Source organism: Lissotriton helveticus, chromosome 12 (assembly GCF_964261635.1).
Source record: "Lissotriton helveticus chromosome 12, aLisHel1.1, whole genome shotgun sequence".
NCBI lineage: Eukaryota > Metazoa > Chordata > Amphibia > Caudata > Salamandridae > Lissotriton > Lissotriton helveticus.
In genome coordinates this window covers 636,574,187-636,588,855 of record NC_136073.1, presented here as the reverse complement: position 1 = coordinate 636,588,855, position 14,669 = coordinate 636,574,187, and the positions used below count along the sequence as shown (strand labels likewise).

The window sequence follows — 14,669 nt, the reverse complement described above, 5'->3', positions numbered from 1 at the left end:
CACGCACTCCTGTGCGCAGCGGCTCCCGCGGAGCGGGAGCGGCAAGCCGTGTGGGCGAAACTGCCCTCAGAACTCCTCAGCAAACAGGGTGAGCCTCTTCTCGTGCTAAAACAGCGAATACTACAATGTACAACAATAAACTCAGAGAACATATCTCGGATAGCACTACATATTTGAAACTACCTGGAAACACTACACAACAATTTGCGACCATTCTCAAAGACATTGTTGAAAAAGCATTATCGCAAGGTACCATCAATCAAAAAACTAAAACTTTCCTGTTGAAACAAAATCCCAGGAGTCCGTCAATATATGCAGTACCAAAAATACACAAACACCCAACGGATCCACCCATCAGACCCATCGTATCCACTCAAGGTAGCATTCATGAACCGGTTGGACAATTCTTAGATAAACATTTACAACCCATTGTTCAAGGTCTGAAAAGCTATATTAAGGATACCACTGACTTCTTAAGGAAATTAGAGACAATAAACATCGGTCCCAATGAAAGCTTATGTTTATGTACTGCAGACGTCAAATCCCTTTACACGTCGATCCCTCATCAGGAGGGCATTGAAGCCATGGAACAAGCAATTCTCAAACTAAATGTGGAAGAGCCGATGCAATTATTTTTAATGGAATTGGTAATTTTCACTTTATATCAAAGCTACTTTGTACAAGAGAACGATTGGTAGCTTCAGATGGTTGGCACCTCGATGGGCAACTGTGCAGCCCCAGTCTATGCGAACCTATTCATGGGCGAATTTGAACAAAAGAACATTTTTATGAATCCCGACTGGTCGAACAATTTGAAAATGTATGCTCGATACATAGACGACTTATTCATTATATGGTCAAACACTAACTTTGGAACAAGCGCTCACAAATTTAAACAGAGTAGACACACACATTCAACTTACTTGGGCAATTGATACCCAATCAGTAACCTTTTTGGATGTTTCAGTTAAATTACACAACAACCAAATTTCTACGGATATTTATCGAAAACCTACTAATCGCAACAATCTATTACATTACACCAGCTTTCACCAAGGATCACTCAAACGACACCTCCCTAAATCTCAGATGTTAAGAGTGAAACGAATCACTTTGGATCCTATTATAGCAAACGAACGCATCATTGAAATGGGCAAAAGATTCAGACAAAGAGGATACCCAGAACAAATCATAGAAACAGCCAAAATGGAAATTCAGGATATTAACCGCAAACAATTATTGAAGCCTATTTCAAAACCACAAAGTGACAGAACAGTCATAGTGTCCAAATTCTCCAATGTAAGTTCAGACTATAAAAGGATTATATTAAAACATTGGCCGATACTAAGAGCTGAATCCGACTTCAACGGAGTCTTTAACCATCAACCCATATTTGCTCATACAAGGGGCAGGAACCTTGGTGAAATTCTTAAGCAAGGAGATCAAACTGAAATTACTTTCAAAGGATCAAGACCATGTGCAAATTGCAATAACTGTCATAATATAATCCCAGGGAATAAAGTCACGCACCCTATGAAGGGTCTACAAATTGCTTTGAAAGTTACAGCTACGTACGACACCACAAATGTTGTGTATTTACTAAAATGCCCCTGCGGCAAAGCGTACATAGGCAAGACTGAACGCAAACTAAAAATACGTCCTAATGAACATAAATCGAACATAAGAACGAAAAATGTAAAATCATCAGTAGCAGCACATTTCTTAGAGATGAACCACAACATTTCCCAGTTGAAATTCATGGTGCTAGAAGTAATACAAAAAATCGAAGGAAGAGACAATAGCAAATATCTGCTTCGTCGTGAAAACCATTGGATTTATAGACTGAACACGATAAAACCCCATGGGCTAAATGATCGAATTGAATTTTCATGTTATCTGTAATTGAGAGCCCACAGGGGCTATTTGTTCTGTACAATTGACCTGATGTTATATCAGTTAACTGTTTATTATTATCATTGTTACTTTATTTTTCTGATTATCATTAGTTTTATATAATGGTGATTCTGTACACATTGCATCTTTAACCTTAAGTGTGTAACCTCCCCTCTAGAGCCATTACATATGGCCCACCTAGTTATTCGGTCAACAACCCCAGTCTGTCTTTCATGCCTTTCTTATGATCGACTACTTTGAGTCCGTTTTTTAGCTTCACACACACACATCCGATCACGATTAGTCCGTTTTTTAGCTCCATACACGCGCCATCCACACGCCGTACGTAATACCATCCAGTAGCCTTTCGGATACGCCGAGTACCAGGAAGCTCCGCAGATTGCGAGCAGACCTAACCGATACAACCCGCGTCCTTCACGCCTTACATTTATCCATGAGTATCACATTCTGACAGTTCCCATAGCTATGGTCTAGCAAGCCTGGACATTAGATTAACTCTACCCCAATTTTTATGTTTAGATATTCGAGAACGCTGACTCGTCGAACCAGTACGTTTTTTTCTGTTTTTACTTTACACTGCACGAGTGTCACATCCCCATGCACGTTCATCACACTTTTGTCATGTTTTTACTTTCATTTTTATCACCATTGTTTATACCATTGCTTTATGTAGACGTTGATGAACAAAACAGACTGAATGAGCCTTATCGTTTTTCACTTGTAGATATGCTCCCGGACGAAGGGCCATTGCCCGAAATGCATAGGCGCTTGCATTAAACAGTTGTGTAATGAACATTTATATCGATGAATATGGAATGATTATTTTGTGAAAAGAAAAAAAGAGAAATAAATAAATAAATTCGACAATTTGAAATTTTGCAAAAGAAATGTATTTGTTACCATATTGAATATCATCTTCAGTGTGCCTCAAGGGATGCAACCAATTATGAATTGAATGCATTACTAATACTTTGATGCCCTAATCGTCACAAGGACAGGAGACAATACCTTGGGAGCACCTACTCACGCATCTCAAAAACTAGTACAAACTTTAGCATTATTCGCTGTGCACTAGTTCATTTTCATAAAGTAACGGTACTAGCCCCATAACTCTCTCTCTGGAACTAGACTGTTCGACACCATCTATCAGACAGACGGACCAAACTGCGCAAACCTGTAAATGTTTGCTATGCTTCACAGCTCCAAGCGATGCGAAGACGGCTGGTTTTAATTCGCTTTATTACGGCATAAGTACAACATTTTTAACAAGACTCAGCACCTTAACACCTGTTTTTATCTGAAAAGGCTTTTATAGTACTTAGCACTTTAATTATTTGTCTCTTTTATGAAGGTTTTTATTAACTGTACAATAAACTTGTCTATGACTAGTGGGATAATCTGAACCCCCTTGGGGAAAAGTCAATGAGATCCATCTCCAGTGGAGCCAATTTTCATAGGGGGTAGTGGGAGCTAGGCTCCATTCCTGATAGGCATGCTCCCATGAAATGTAGTTGATCTCTGGTGTCTAATGGGGATTCCTACTGGAAGATCTCACTCTCCATGTGATCGTCCATCAGTAATCCTCATGGGAGAGGCACCAAGGGACAGGGAAAACAATTACCTATTCCCCAATTTTTAAATATTTTTTTAAACATCTTTTTATTGAAATTTTCTTTTTTATTATTACATACAGCTGAATATTAATGAATCTTGCATCACAACAATTATACATCAGCATTGTTGGGAGCTCTGTGGATCAGATATGCATTAAATAACAAGTTTATACATACAGACATATGACCCAGTCCCTGTGTCACTGCTCAGTCACTGACTAGGTTGTTATGCAAAGGACGTACATTGTCTCTATGTACAATGGCTGTGTCAAGGGTTTAAGTGCGATGCCCATCTAAGTAAACTGTAATTAACAACCAAAACATTAAAAAAAATCGCCATTTACAGCCTGCGAAGTTCATGTTATATGACAAATGAGAGAGTGTATGTGGATGAATGTGTTGTAAAATCAGAAGAAACAATAGTGAAGTTCCATGTTAGTGTTACGGTGTGTGAGGGAGGGGCATCTCCTTGTTGACCTACTATACATAGCCTAGGCATGTTCAGCGGTAGCCGATAATATCATGTGAGTTGAGAGAAAAAGGGGCGGGGTTGACTGTATTGGGACCTCTATTACATCGTTGGGGAGCTACGAGTGTTGTGCTGCGGTGTCTGGCTGTGTGAGCACTTTAAGAAAAGTACTCCAGGCTTGCGCAATCGGATATTTGCGCAGACCCGCAGTTTCCTCCTTGTGCAGTGTAGCACTCTCAGCCTGCGCCCAGATTGTGAGGGATGTCTCCCAGTAGGCCGACGCTGGAGGGTCAGCGTGCTTCCATTGCTTAGTGATAAGGCGCTTGGCCGTGTTCAAACCCAGATCTCTAAATCTGGATATCACTTTATTCCTCTTTGTCCGTGGGTACAGTCCCTATACGCATGTCTCCCAGTTAAACTGTAGTGGCGTCTTAGTGCATTTTGCTAATGTGTCTACAACTGTATGCCAGTATAGCTGTAATGAGGTGCAAGACCATAGCATGTGGAGCAGATCCGTGCCAATCAGATGCCATCGGGAACAGGCGGAGGTGTTGAAATGAAAATAGTCATTGATTTTGTCTGGTGAAAGGTATGCCCTATGATTACCTATCCCCCAATGCCTCTCCTGTTCCTTGCTCCACCTGCTGTAAGCCAAGATCAAAGAAAGCGATTTGTCTGCACAGGCATTCTGCTTACATAGTGTAAACAGCACGCTCCACGATTTCAGCGTGCATAGAGCATGCTGACATGGTTGTATTGCAGTGGGAGGGTCCTGGGTGGCAGTGGAAGGTTTTCTGATGTTCCTGTTGCGTGTATGCTGATGTGACACGCTGCTGCTGTTCGTCGCTGTTCATCGCTGTTGGCCTGGTCTGGTTGTCCCTGCTTCTGCTCTGGTCAGAGAGCTGAGGGCCCGGCCTCCTGCACTAGATTGGGGATCCCCGGATACAGAAGGCGAAAGGCAGCTGTAGAGGCTGCTGGAGTTGTGGAAGCTTGTACCAGGTGCCATACCGGGTGTTGAGGCGGCGCGGAGCTCTGATCCGGAGCACAGACTGTAATTGGCGAGCCGAGCCGTGGGGTGGGCACCAGGAGGAGGAAGAGCCGCCGAGGAGCTGTTTTCTGTTCTGGCTCCATGCTGCAAGCTTCTGCAGGCTCCTTACCTCCATGCCCTGCATCTTTCTGCATCTGTCATTGGCACCATGAGCGACAAGCTCCAGGTGAGCCCTGCGTCCTGGCGCAGGCAAATGGGTGGCGGTAGTTGCCCCCATTGGCACATTTAACCAGATGGAGAGGGTCAATTCAGAGCATACTGCCCAGTGAGTGAGGCACCATCAGACGGCGGCCACTGAGAGCGTGCCTCAGTTGGTCACAGAGGAAGGCCAGTTTGTTCTGGGTATGGCCTGCGTCCCTGTAGGAACCAACTTGTGCTGGCCTCGTTCACTGCTGCGGTCCTCAGCTAGTGTTCTGCTGTTGTTGTAGTTGTTTATGGCTGCTGGTTGCGGCTGGTTCAATCTAACCTCACCAATCTCTCTTCATCTGCAGCCCCAGTACTGGTGCTAGAAGACCCACTCAAAGTTTTCTGAAGTTTTTACAGGCAAGAAGCAAGGAGGGGAGCAGTGGCAATTTGCCCCACAGCCTTGGGCCCTGATCCGGCAACTTATTTAAGGGGCCCAAGTGTACACGTGGGAGGTCCAGGTCAGTGACTTTAGGCGCTAAGACTCGGTACTTGGGTCGCAGGGTTCAGGACAAGCGTTGTGAGGCCACTGGAGGCCAGAGGTAGGAAAATGACCTGCATTGAGTTATGACAGCAAAACAATTACATTCAGGAAATTTGGTTTACATAAGAGCTTGTAAAAAACTAACGCTAATCCCTTAAGGAATAAAGACCATCTCTACCTTCTTCTAAAAAAAGAGACAAGCTTAAATAAAGCGGTGATGATGGAGTCTAAGCCTGAATCTCTTCCGGGAGAGGCTGAAGCGGAGTTAAAAAAAATGCTTCTAGTAAATTTTACCAACCTTTCACTTGGAATTAAAGTGGCTCGGTCTAGGGAAGAATTCAATCTCGAACCTAGAGTGCATCACTCTTTGCTGCAAACCAGGGATGGGGGAGGAAAGGGGACTCACTCTGGTCCACACACCAGAGAGATTCCCTGTAGTGGGTATATGGATGAGAAGGTCTCGTACTTACTGTGATTGAGGATGAGTTGAGGGTAAAACCATCTCGTCCATAGCACTCATTGGATTAAACAGGTATATGTAAAAGGGTTTTTTATTTATATGACAAAGTACCTTAAGACTATGTTCACGAAATGGACATACCCTAAAACAATACTGTATTGTGCCACCATTCTGTACTTGAAAGAGGATACTAATGTAATATTTATTTTATTCCAACAGGTAGTGGACGAATAGGAAGAGAAAGTACTGGAGATGATTCTTCAACATTCAATGAGAAAACAGCCAACAGAGATGTGTCAGCAAAATCAGATGTGAATGTGCTACAAATAACTAATGAAGAAATACACTCAAGACGATTGTATTCCGTAATCAATCTCGAACTAGTAGAACATTATATTTCTCAATGTAAGGACGGCGTTGAGAGTCCAGCCTATTCTGGTTTATATCAGAAAATTCCTAAAGTAGAGTTATCTGCTGAATGTGATGAAAGTGTGAGTGATCTTAGAGATGTAACATTGCATTCTTCTCATCAAATCACAGAGCTAAATGGCGCATGGCATTCATGTTTTGAATGTGAAAAAAGCTTCACTAAAAGAAGCAATCTCCTAAGGCATCAGAAAACACACAGAGGAGAGAGACTTCATCAGTGCACTGAATGTGAGAAACGCTTCACTCGGAAAATGAACCTTCTTAGACATCAGAGAATACATACAGGAAAAAGACTTTATCAATGTAATGAATGTGAGCAGAGTTTCAACCTGAAAAGGCTTCTTATTTTGCACCAGAGAACGCACACAGGGCAGAAAACATATGAGTGTAGTACATGTAAACAAAGCTTCCGTCAGAAAGTACATCTTGTAACACACCAAATGATGCACATGAAAGCACAAAAATATAAATGTACTCAATGTGATAAAAGTTTCAGTAAATCAAATTTAATAGTACATGAAAGAACTCACACACAAGAAAAACCCTACCAATGTACGGAATGTCGGAAAAGCTTCAGCCAAAAAGGCAATCTCATTGTGCACAAGAGAACGCATACAGGTGAAAAACCATACCAATGCACAGAGTGCACAAAATGTTTCTGTCAAAAAGTGAATCTTATTGCCCACAAGATAACACATACTAGCAGACAAAGGAAGAAATACCAACGCCAAGGCAAACACAAAGCCTGTAGGCTGTAAAACAAATACTCATTGGTTTGAAGAAAATTGTGTGCAGCCACTTGCATTGCAGAGCCCTAACAACATGGTGCAATTCATCATTCAAGCATATCCCTCTTATTGCATGTACACACAAACATAACCTCACTTTGAGTCACAAATGCCAAAAGTACGTAGCCATTGCAAAGAAAAACACAGTTATTTTTTAAAAATCATAGGTTTATAAGTTAACAGTCTTTTTGTTATTCCACCACATGGATTGTTAAAATATCTTGATATTTCATAATTTGCTTTTTCAGGATAAAAACACTGAATAGAACTAATTATCTTAGTTAAAAATGGGCTGATAAAGAGGCTCTTCGAAGTATACCTAGAGGTACTGTTAATTAAGCGCATCCTTTTGCACTTCAGCGCAAGAAGCTGTTTTTGGTGCTGCACATACCAAAAGAGAGCCAGGCATTATTTAAGCATTCAGGGCTAGATGTAGGTAAATGGCATTTACCGATTCGTAAATACCGAATTTTACCGATTCGGTATTTACAAATCAGTAAATGCTATGTAGGTATTTTTACTGAATAATTTAACGAATCGGTAATATTCGGTAATTACCGATTCAGTAATTGCCATTGATTCCTATGGGCCAATGGCAATTACCGAATCGGTAAATACCGATTCGGTAAAATTACCGAATTGGCAAGGGGGACAGGGTGTCACTTTGACACCCTGTTGCACCCCTGATTCAGGCTTGTGTGCCATGTGACACACATAAATGCCCTTAGGGCATGTATGTGTGCCACATGACACAGGTGTACATGCACAGATGTGCATGTACACGGGAATTTGTTATTTACCATCAAATAGTATTTGATGGTAAATAACGAATTCTGAAGGGTCTGTGGCACTGTTTTCAGTGCCACCTACATCACAAATTACCGATTCGGTAAATTTACAGATTCGGTAATTTACAGAATCTGTAAATTTACCGAATCTGTAAATTTACCGAATCGGTAATTTTAAGGCCCCCTACATCTGAAACTCCAAATGCCGGTCGGTAACGGCCGAAATCGGCCGTTACCGACCGGTATTTGGCCACCTACATCTGGCCCTCAGTCATTCGCTTCCTAGATTAAGTAGCTTCTTAATTCTATTCATGGCATGTGTGTAGATTTACCAAACTTAGGCCCAGATTTAGTAATGTTTTGTGCTGGGTTTGCACGCAATTATTGTGACTTTAATGTATTTTCCAGTGCAATATTTGTATTGTGCTGGAAAGTTGCCCGAAATAATGCAAAAGAAGTGCAAACCAGCGATTGTGTTACTCTGTGTCAAGGCAGTGTTCCATGGGTGACACATGGGCGTGCCCATGCAACCACCCATCGTTTTTGATTCAAAACCCAATCTACTAAAAGTAGTAGAGAGTGTTTTGCACCAAAAAGTTACGCACTTTGAAGCAAGCATAAAAGGAGAAATGTTTTTATTTCTCCTAGCCTACCTGCACACATACAAAGTTAGAAAGGTTTTACAGTTTGTCTAGTTATATTATTTTTTACTGAAGGGCACCCTTCCAGTACAAAGCCTACTCTATACACACTCAGGCACCCTTGCATTATGGTGCAAAGGTGTGTTTGTGGCGCTCTGCAGCCTGATTGTGCACCAGGCGCTTTCCTCCTCATCCCTGTCATGCAGTGCAACAACTTTGAGTTCTACGTTGCACTTTGTGATAAAGTCGTAAATTTGGCCCTTCAATTCAGTAAGTTTAAGAGCAACCTTAATACTGTGACAGTTACAAAAGCTTCCTCCAGAACATCTTTCTATTGTTACTTACGATTGTGTATTGGACAGCAAAAGTTATCTTGATACAGTGTAAACAACAAAGCAAATATTTGCTGCCAGGCAGCATATGGGAATTGGCAAATTATTTCGAAAATAATGAAACATCAGACGCTAGACAGTCTTGGAACAAATGGTTAAATGCCTAAAGAAAGTGAAAGAAGATTTAAATGGCCACAACCAAGTATAATATTATGCTCGGTCTAATTACACATCAGATATCCTACAATATAAAAATGCAATGTAGCTATTTAAATTGTTGGGGTACCTTTGCTTGTTGTGTGCTAAGAAATTAAGACAAAGGTCATCCTGGAAGTTGCAACAAAAACATTAAAATAATTTCTTCAGTATGTTTCACTGCCTAGAGTGATTGTGTGGGTTTGACTACTTGGGGATTGGCTTCTTCACCAAAGAAACATGGTTACATCAAAAGCAGCAGATGTTCTCTACATATGTCTGGGACTGCCAACATTCTAATGGAGAAGGGAATAATGACAGTACTTCTACCAGGCGATGGATCAAGGACAATCCAGGTTAAATCTTATGGAGCTAAACTTTCTTGGCATATTACCAATAGAAAAGATGAACTCTGATTGTATTTAAAAGAGAAACATTTAGTAGTAGAAGTATCAACTTCCAAATAACATGAAGCTTAATGAAATGTTGTGTACTGCTTTAAATGAACAGTAAAGCACGTGTTTAGAAACTTCTCTCCAACATATCTGGCTAAAAGAAGATTAACAACTCTAACCATGATCAAATTCTACAAACAACTCATAGAGGAATCTTGTTAACAGAATTTTCCAAAATACAACATAAGGGTTATGTAGACAGTTATAATGTCAGTAAAGAGCTCAGGCATTTTTCCTGCTCTATAAGTTGCTCAATCAATCAATCGTGGATGAGGTGCTTGATCATAAAAAGCAGCTTGGACCTGCCTTTTACCCACCAAATCCGGAAGGGGTGGATGTTCACAGGCGCGCAATGCCCATAGGGCTCAAAGGGCTTTAGCCCCTCCGCCCTGTGTGTCAGCCCGGGCTGAGACAGCTTCCCGGACACACAGACAGTTCTTGCGCTGCTGGCGGGACTGTCTGGTCTGGTGTCTTATTGCAGCCGCACCCGAGTTTTTCACTGTTCTTTAAAAGACCATTTACTTGATAATGAGGCTTTGGTTTTTCTTTTTTTACCCCTTCCTAGAGCCCTGCATCTCCACTCTGCCTATTCCTTAAAGTTGCAAATGACTTCTGCTGCCACAGTGTGAGAATGCATTTCACCAAGGGAGAATGCAGGAGTCTACAAAAAGGATATACACAGGCAGGGAGAGTCTGGCAGTGGATTAAGGAGGCCTGAGGTGGAATCAGGCCTACACAGCCTTGGCGCTCAGTGTATTGATGTTTTAATAGTGCCAGCTGCAGAGTTCTAGGCACATCTTTGGGCACAGGTACTTTTTATTTTTCAAATGAAGCAATGGACTGTGCACACCTGCCCAGCAGATTCTGATCACATGTCTCTAGAGAATGTGAGGCTGCGCACAATAGGGAAAAAGCCTTTTGTGAATGAGAAGATTTCACTGTGGGAAATTGACTTGAATAAAACCGGAGGTCTGAATTATATGGGTTAATAGATTTTTCTAGTATTCCTCTATGACTTGCAATAGCCTTATAATGCACTGTTGGGACTAGTTTCCTGTCCTTATAAATGCTGAAACATTGCTTAGTGGCATGCCCCCAGTGTACATTCATTCAGAAAGTATTAGAGAATTGTTTAACATTCGGAGTTGAAACAGCCACAGAAACTATGGGGCATATTTTTAAGGTCTTTGTGGTGCAGGGAGCAGAGCAATTCACCTTCCTACGCTGCACTGTGTCACAGGGAAAAGGCTGGAATGTGCTGTATTTATCTAATACTGCACAATCCTGTCCTTTTCCCTTGCACTAGCGCCATTTAGGCAGCCTAGCTCCAACACAGACACCCTTGCACCATGGTGCAAGGGTGCCTATGTTGCAGACAGGAATGTTTTTGGGAAGAGAGGGGCACCTTCCTGCACAAAAATAAACCTGAACGGCTTTTTCCACTTTCTATGTGTGCCGCAGAATGCAGGACACATATAAAGAGGAAAAAACGAGAAGTAAAGATATTTCTCCTCGTTACGCTTCTCCTAGAGCGGCGTATCTTTTGTGGCACATTCCCAGGTTTACATAGTCTTGTATATCGGCGTCAAATACCATGGGAGTTGCATGGGAGAACCCATACAATGCCTATTATGGTTGCATTACACCATAATGTTAGCGCCCGCAACGTGGATTTGCATGGCTTCTAAAATATGACTTACGGTTTCCGTCACTCTTGCGCCACATTGCGTGGTTTACATGTGATCCGAACTGGGTCGTAAATATGGCTGGATGAGTATATGTCTATCCTCTCATGATGACATATAATGGCTGTCTCTGTGCTAATCACCTTTTTTGGGATCTCCTGGAATTATAGGTCGAGGAACTGAAACAGGGCTGCACTGAGGAAAAGGTATGTTAGAGAGTACCTGGGTTCGTATTAGGGTGTTTTTTTGGTATGTGTTACTAATTTAGTGAAAATGTTGTCTTCTCTTATATTAAGTAGCTTGATTCCAATGTAGACCCTCCACATGGAAAAAGTCTGACTAGAGATCTATGTATAGATTTTAGAGCTAAATATAGTTATTGCCCTTTGTATTTGTGTTATTTGTATTTTATTGGTTTAAAAATATTGTATGGAATAAGGTGTGTGTTGATTCAATAAACTGATTGTTTGATTCATAGACAAACCCATCCTAAGTCCCTGGGTAAGAAAAGATTTTTAACACAACATACACAATTTTTATAAAAACAAAAAGAACACAACCAGGATCGTTGCTAGCGTCAAGAAAACAAATACAATACAGGACTAATACCTAGAGATGTGTAAAAAGTGTTATAAGGCCAAGAAGAATTACATTACAATAAGCTCTTTGGTTGACCAGTGTTGGAGAAGACATTTTCTCATTTGTGTTTTTCAAACAAATGTTTTGCGTGACAAGGTGTCCATTGTTCTTACAGGGTTTTCTCAACCCTTAAAACAATGAGAGTACCCTTCAGTCTTGCTTCACCAAATGCACCCTCCATTCAGCGGTCCTTGTAATCAATATGCTTCTGGAGTGATCCGTCGTCACAACTTCACACTAGGCACAGAGAGATCATCGATTGTTTACACCTTAGGACAGTTTGTGTTCACCCACATGATGTGTCATGCACTTTGTGCCTTGAAGCTAATAAAATATTATTCAATAGGTCTATATTTGTTTCAGAATGGAATACATATAGTAGTGATTAATTATGCTACATGAACTTTAATTGTGTTAATGGTGTCGTATTTACATGTTTTTGAGAGCGGATGTGCATGTTTCAACCTCAGTAAAAAGTGGATCAGATGTTCTTTTTTTCTAATGCTGCTTCCCCCCTCATCCAAGCCAAGATCTAGTTAAGTATATTATTGCAGAGATCCCTAATTGTACCAGTCTCTCCAGCAAATACTGGGGAATACTCATTATTTAAAAACAAAAATGTACCAAGCAGCCTCTGCAGTCTTTCCCCTACCTCTGTCCATACTGTTCTCTTATTTCCTAGAAAACTCTCTTTAAATATTTCCATTAAAAAAATTACATCTTGTTGTCCTTTATGTAATATCTGCTCCTGTAAAATAGTAGCGAACAAGCACATAACTGGTTAGTTCCCATTAAAAGTAGAGCCACCTTCATTTTACCTTGTGTAACCATGGTCCCCTCTTTCTCAGTCTCTTTACTACGTTTGATCATACTGCCTCCAATTACCCTTTATTCCCAGCCAGGAGGCCTCTTTATTCAAATAAGGCACTTATAGAACCATCCTGAAATTTAGTAGAGTGCTGACTTAAGCAATAATCCACTAGGAATGCTTCTTGTACTGAATGGTAATTGCATTACTCTGAGTCCTACTCTCGCTTATTTCCATTACAATGCTGGCCCCTGTGCCTCGTAGACACACCCCATACCAATACAATGTGCTCCCACACCTACTGCTTGTTCCAAGCCTGACAACCGGAAGGAAGGGTGGGCCGTAATGGAAATAACCAGTTGACATTAAAGCATTACCTCCCCGTCACCTATTTCCATGACACAATGAGACATACTAAGCCAAAAAACACAGGATAATGGTACAATTTTCTCTCAGACATTATTGTCAAACAAAAAGTAGAGACAGGCCACTTCCACCACAGTGGACTGAACTTTGGAGCCAAAAACCTCCCCTACTTCTGGACCATGATAGTGAGAAATAAAGGTGTTAGGAGTGGCCCTAGTGGCAGACCTACAGAGCTCAGATGAAGAAGTGACCTAAATCTCCACAATGGACACTGACATCACCCTGTGACATGTGCCTGAGTTAGGCCTGATAGGACATAGTACCATTTTACATGTACAAGGTCTTTCCTAAAGTTGTTATCACTTTGGCACATCGCCTTTTGACACACATTTGCAGTTGTGACACTTGGGTTAGTTTCTAAGAAACACCAACCTTGCTGACACAAAGAACTTCATGAGAAAATTATCATATTGCCTTGGCATTATGTGCAAGGCCTTCATGTGCATGATACACAATGTGTCTGTTATTGCATCCATATAGCGTCACAGATATCTATGGAATACAAACACTAGGCAGCCTGATAACAATCATGGCCCGGGCAAGGATGCCCCTTTATGTATCCTTTAGTCTCCAAACACAATCAGAGGCAACACTTCTGCTGACTTCAAGGGGTCTCTGCATGTTGGAGCTTTTGCCTAGAAGCTGCCTGGCATCTCCGTGAGGGGGTGACCAGTTTGTGAGCAAGATGGGGTCCTACACTCTTACTCACCAGGTAAAGGGTTAGATCATCTAGAAGGGGGTTTCTTGGCAGATCATACATTCACACCCTGGACACATAGGTTGGGGTTTGCATCGTAGGAGTACCCTAGATTGATATAATACTGTATATATATATGCATATATAAGCTGTCTCAACAAGATGCTGGAACTCTTTGTTTTATTCACTGTTTTGATACTCATTATAACTATTGTCTGCTTCTGTCTATTAATCATTCAGCACATATTTTCTATACAAGAATCACTATGGTTCAATAAATATTGAAGATGTCCCATTGTATATTCTTTGTATTTTTCCCTGAGCAAGAGAGAACCCGAGTGACTGAGCGAAAAGTTCTAGGTCTGTCACCATGGTTTCTGAGGGAACAGAGTTGTCATGGTCAGTAGCTGCCAGAACTCTATGCTACCTGTGTAGGTTTAGTGGGGCTAACGGTGGCACTGTGCGTCAGCTGGTCCATGGGACAACCTATCCTGTGGGGCTGCATGGAATCAGTCTGGCACCATCCTAGGTTTATGTCGTTTCCAAATGCGCAGTTCCTTCTGATTTGAAGAAACTACACTACATGGCACCACCAACCTTGGTTAGTTTCTTATT

General features: G+C 41.4%; 1 protein-coding gene across 1 annotated transcript in view; it reads left to right on the top strand.

Moving 5' to 3' along the window:
- The window catches only part of LOC144797608 (uncharacterized), a 300,360-nt gene extending 286,014 nt beyond the window's left edge, over positions 1-14,346 (top strand). Inside the window, exon 8 of the mRNA XM_078668294.1 lies at positions 6,391-14,346. Within this exon, the coding sequence (XP_078524420.1) occupies positions 6,391-7,358 (968 nt within the window). The 3' untranslated portion in view covers positions 7,359-14,346. The remainder of the gene's footprint in view (positions 1-6,390) is intronic.
- The last annotated feature ends 323 nt before the right edge of the window (positions 14,347-14,669 follow it).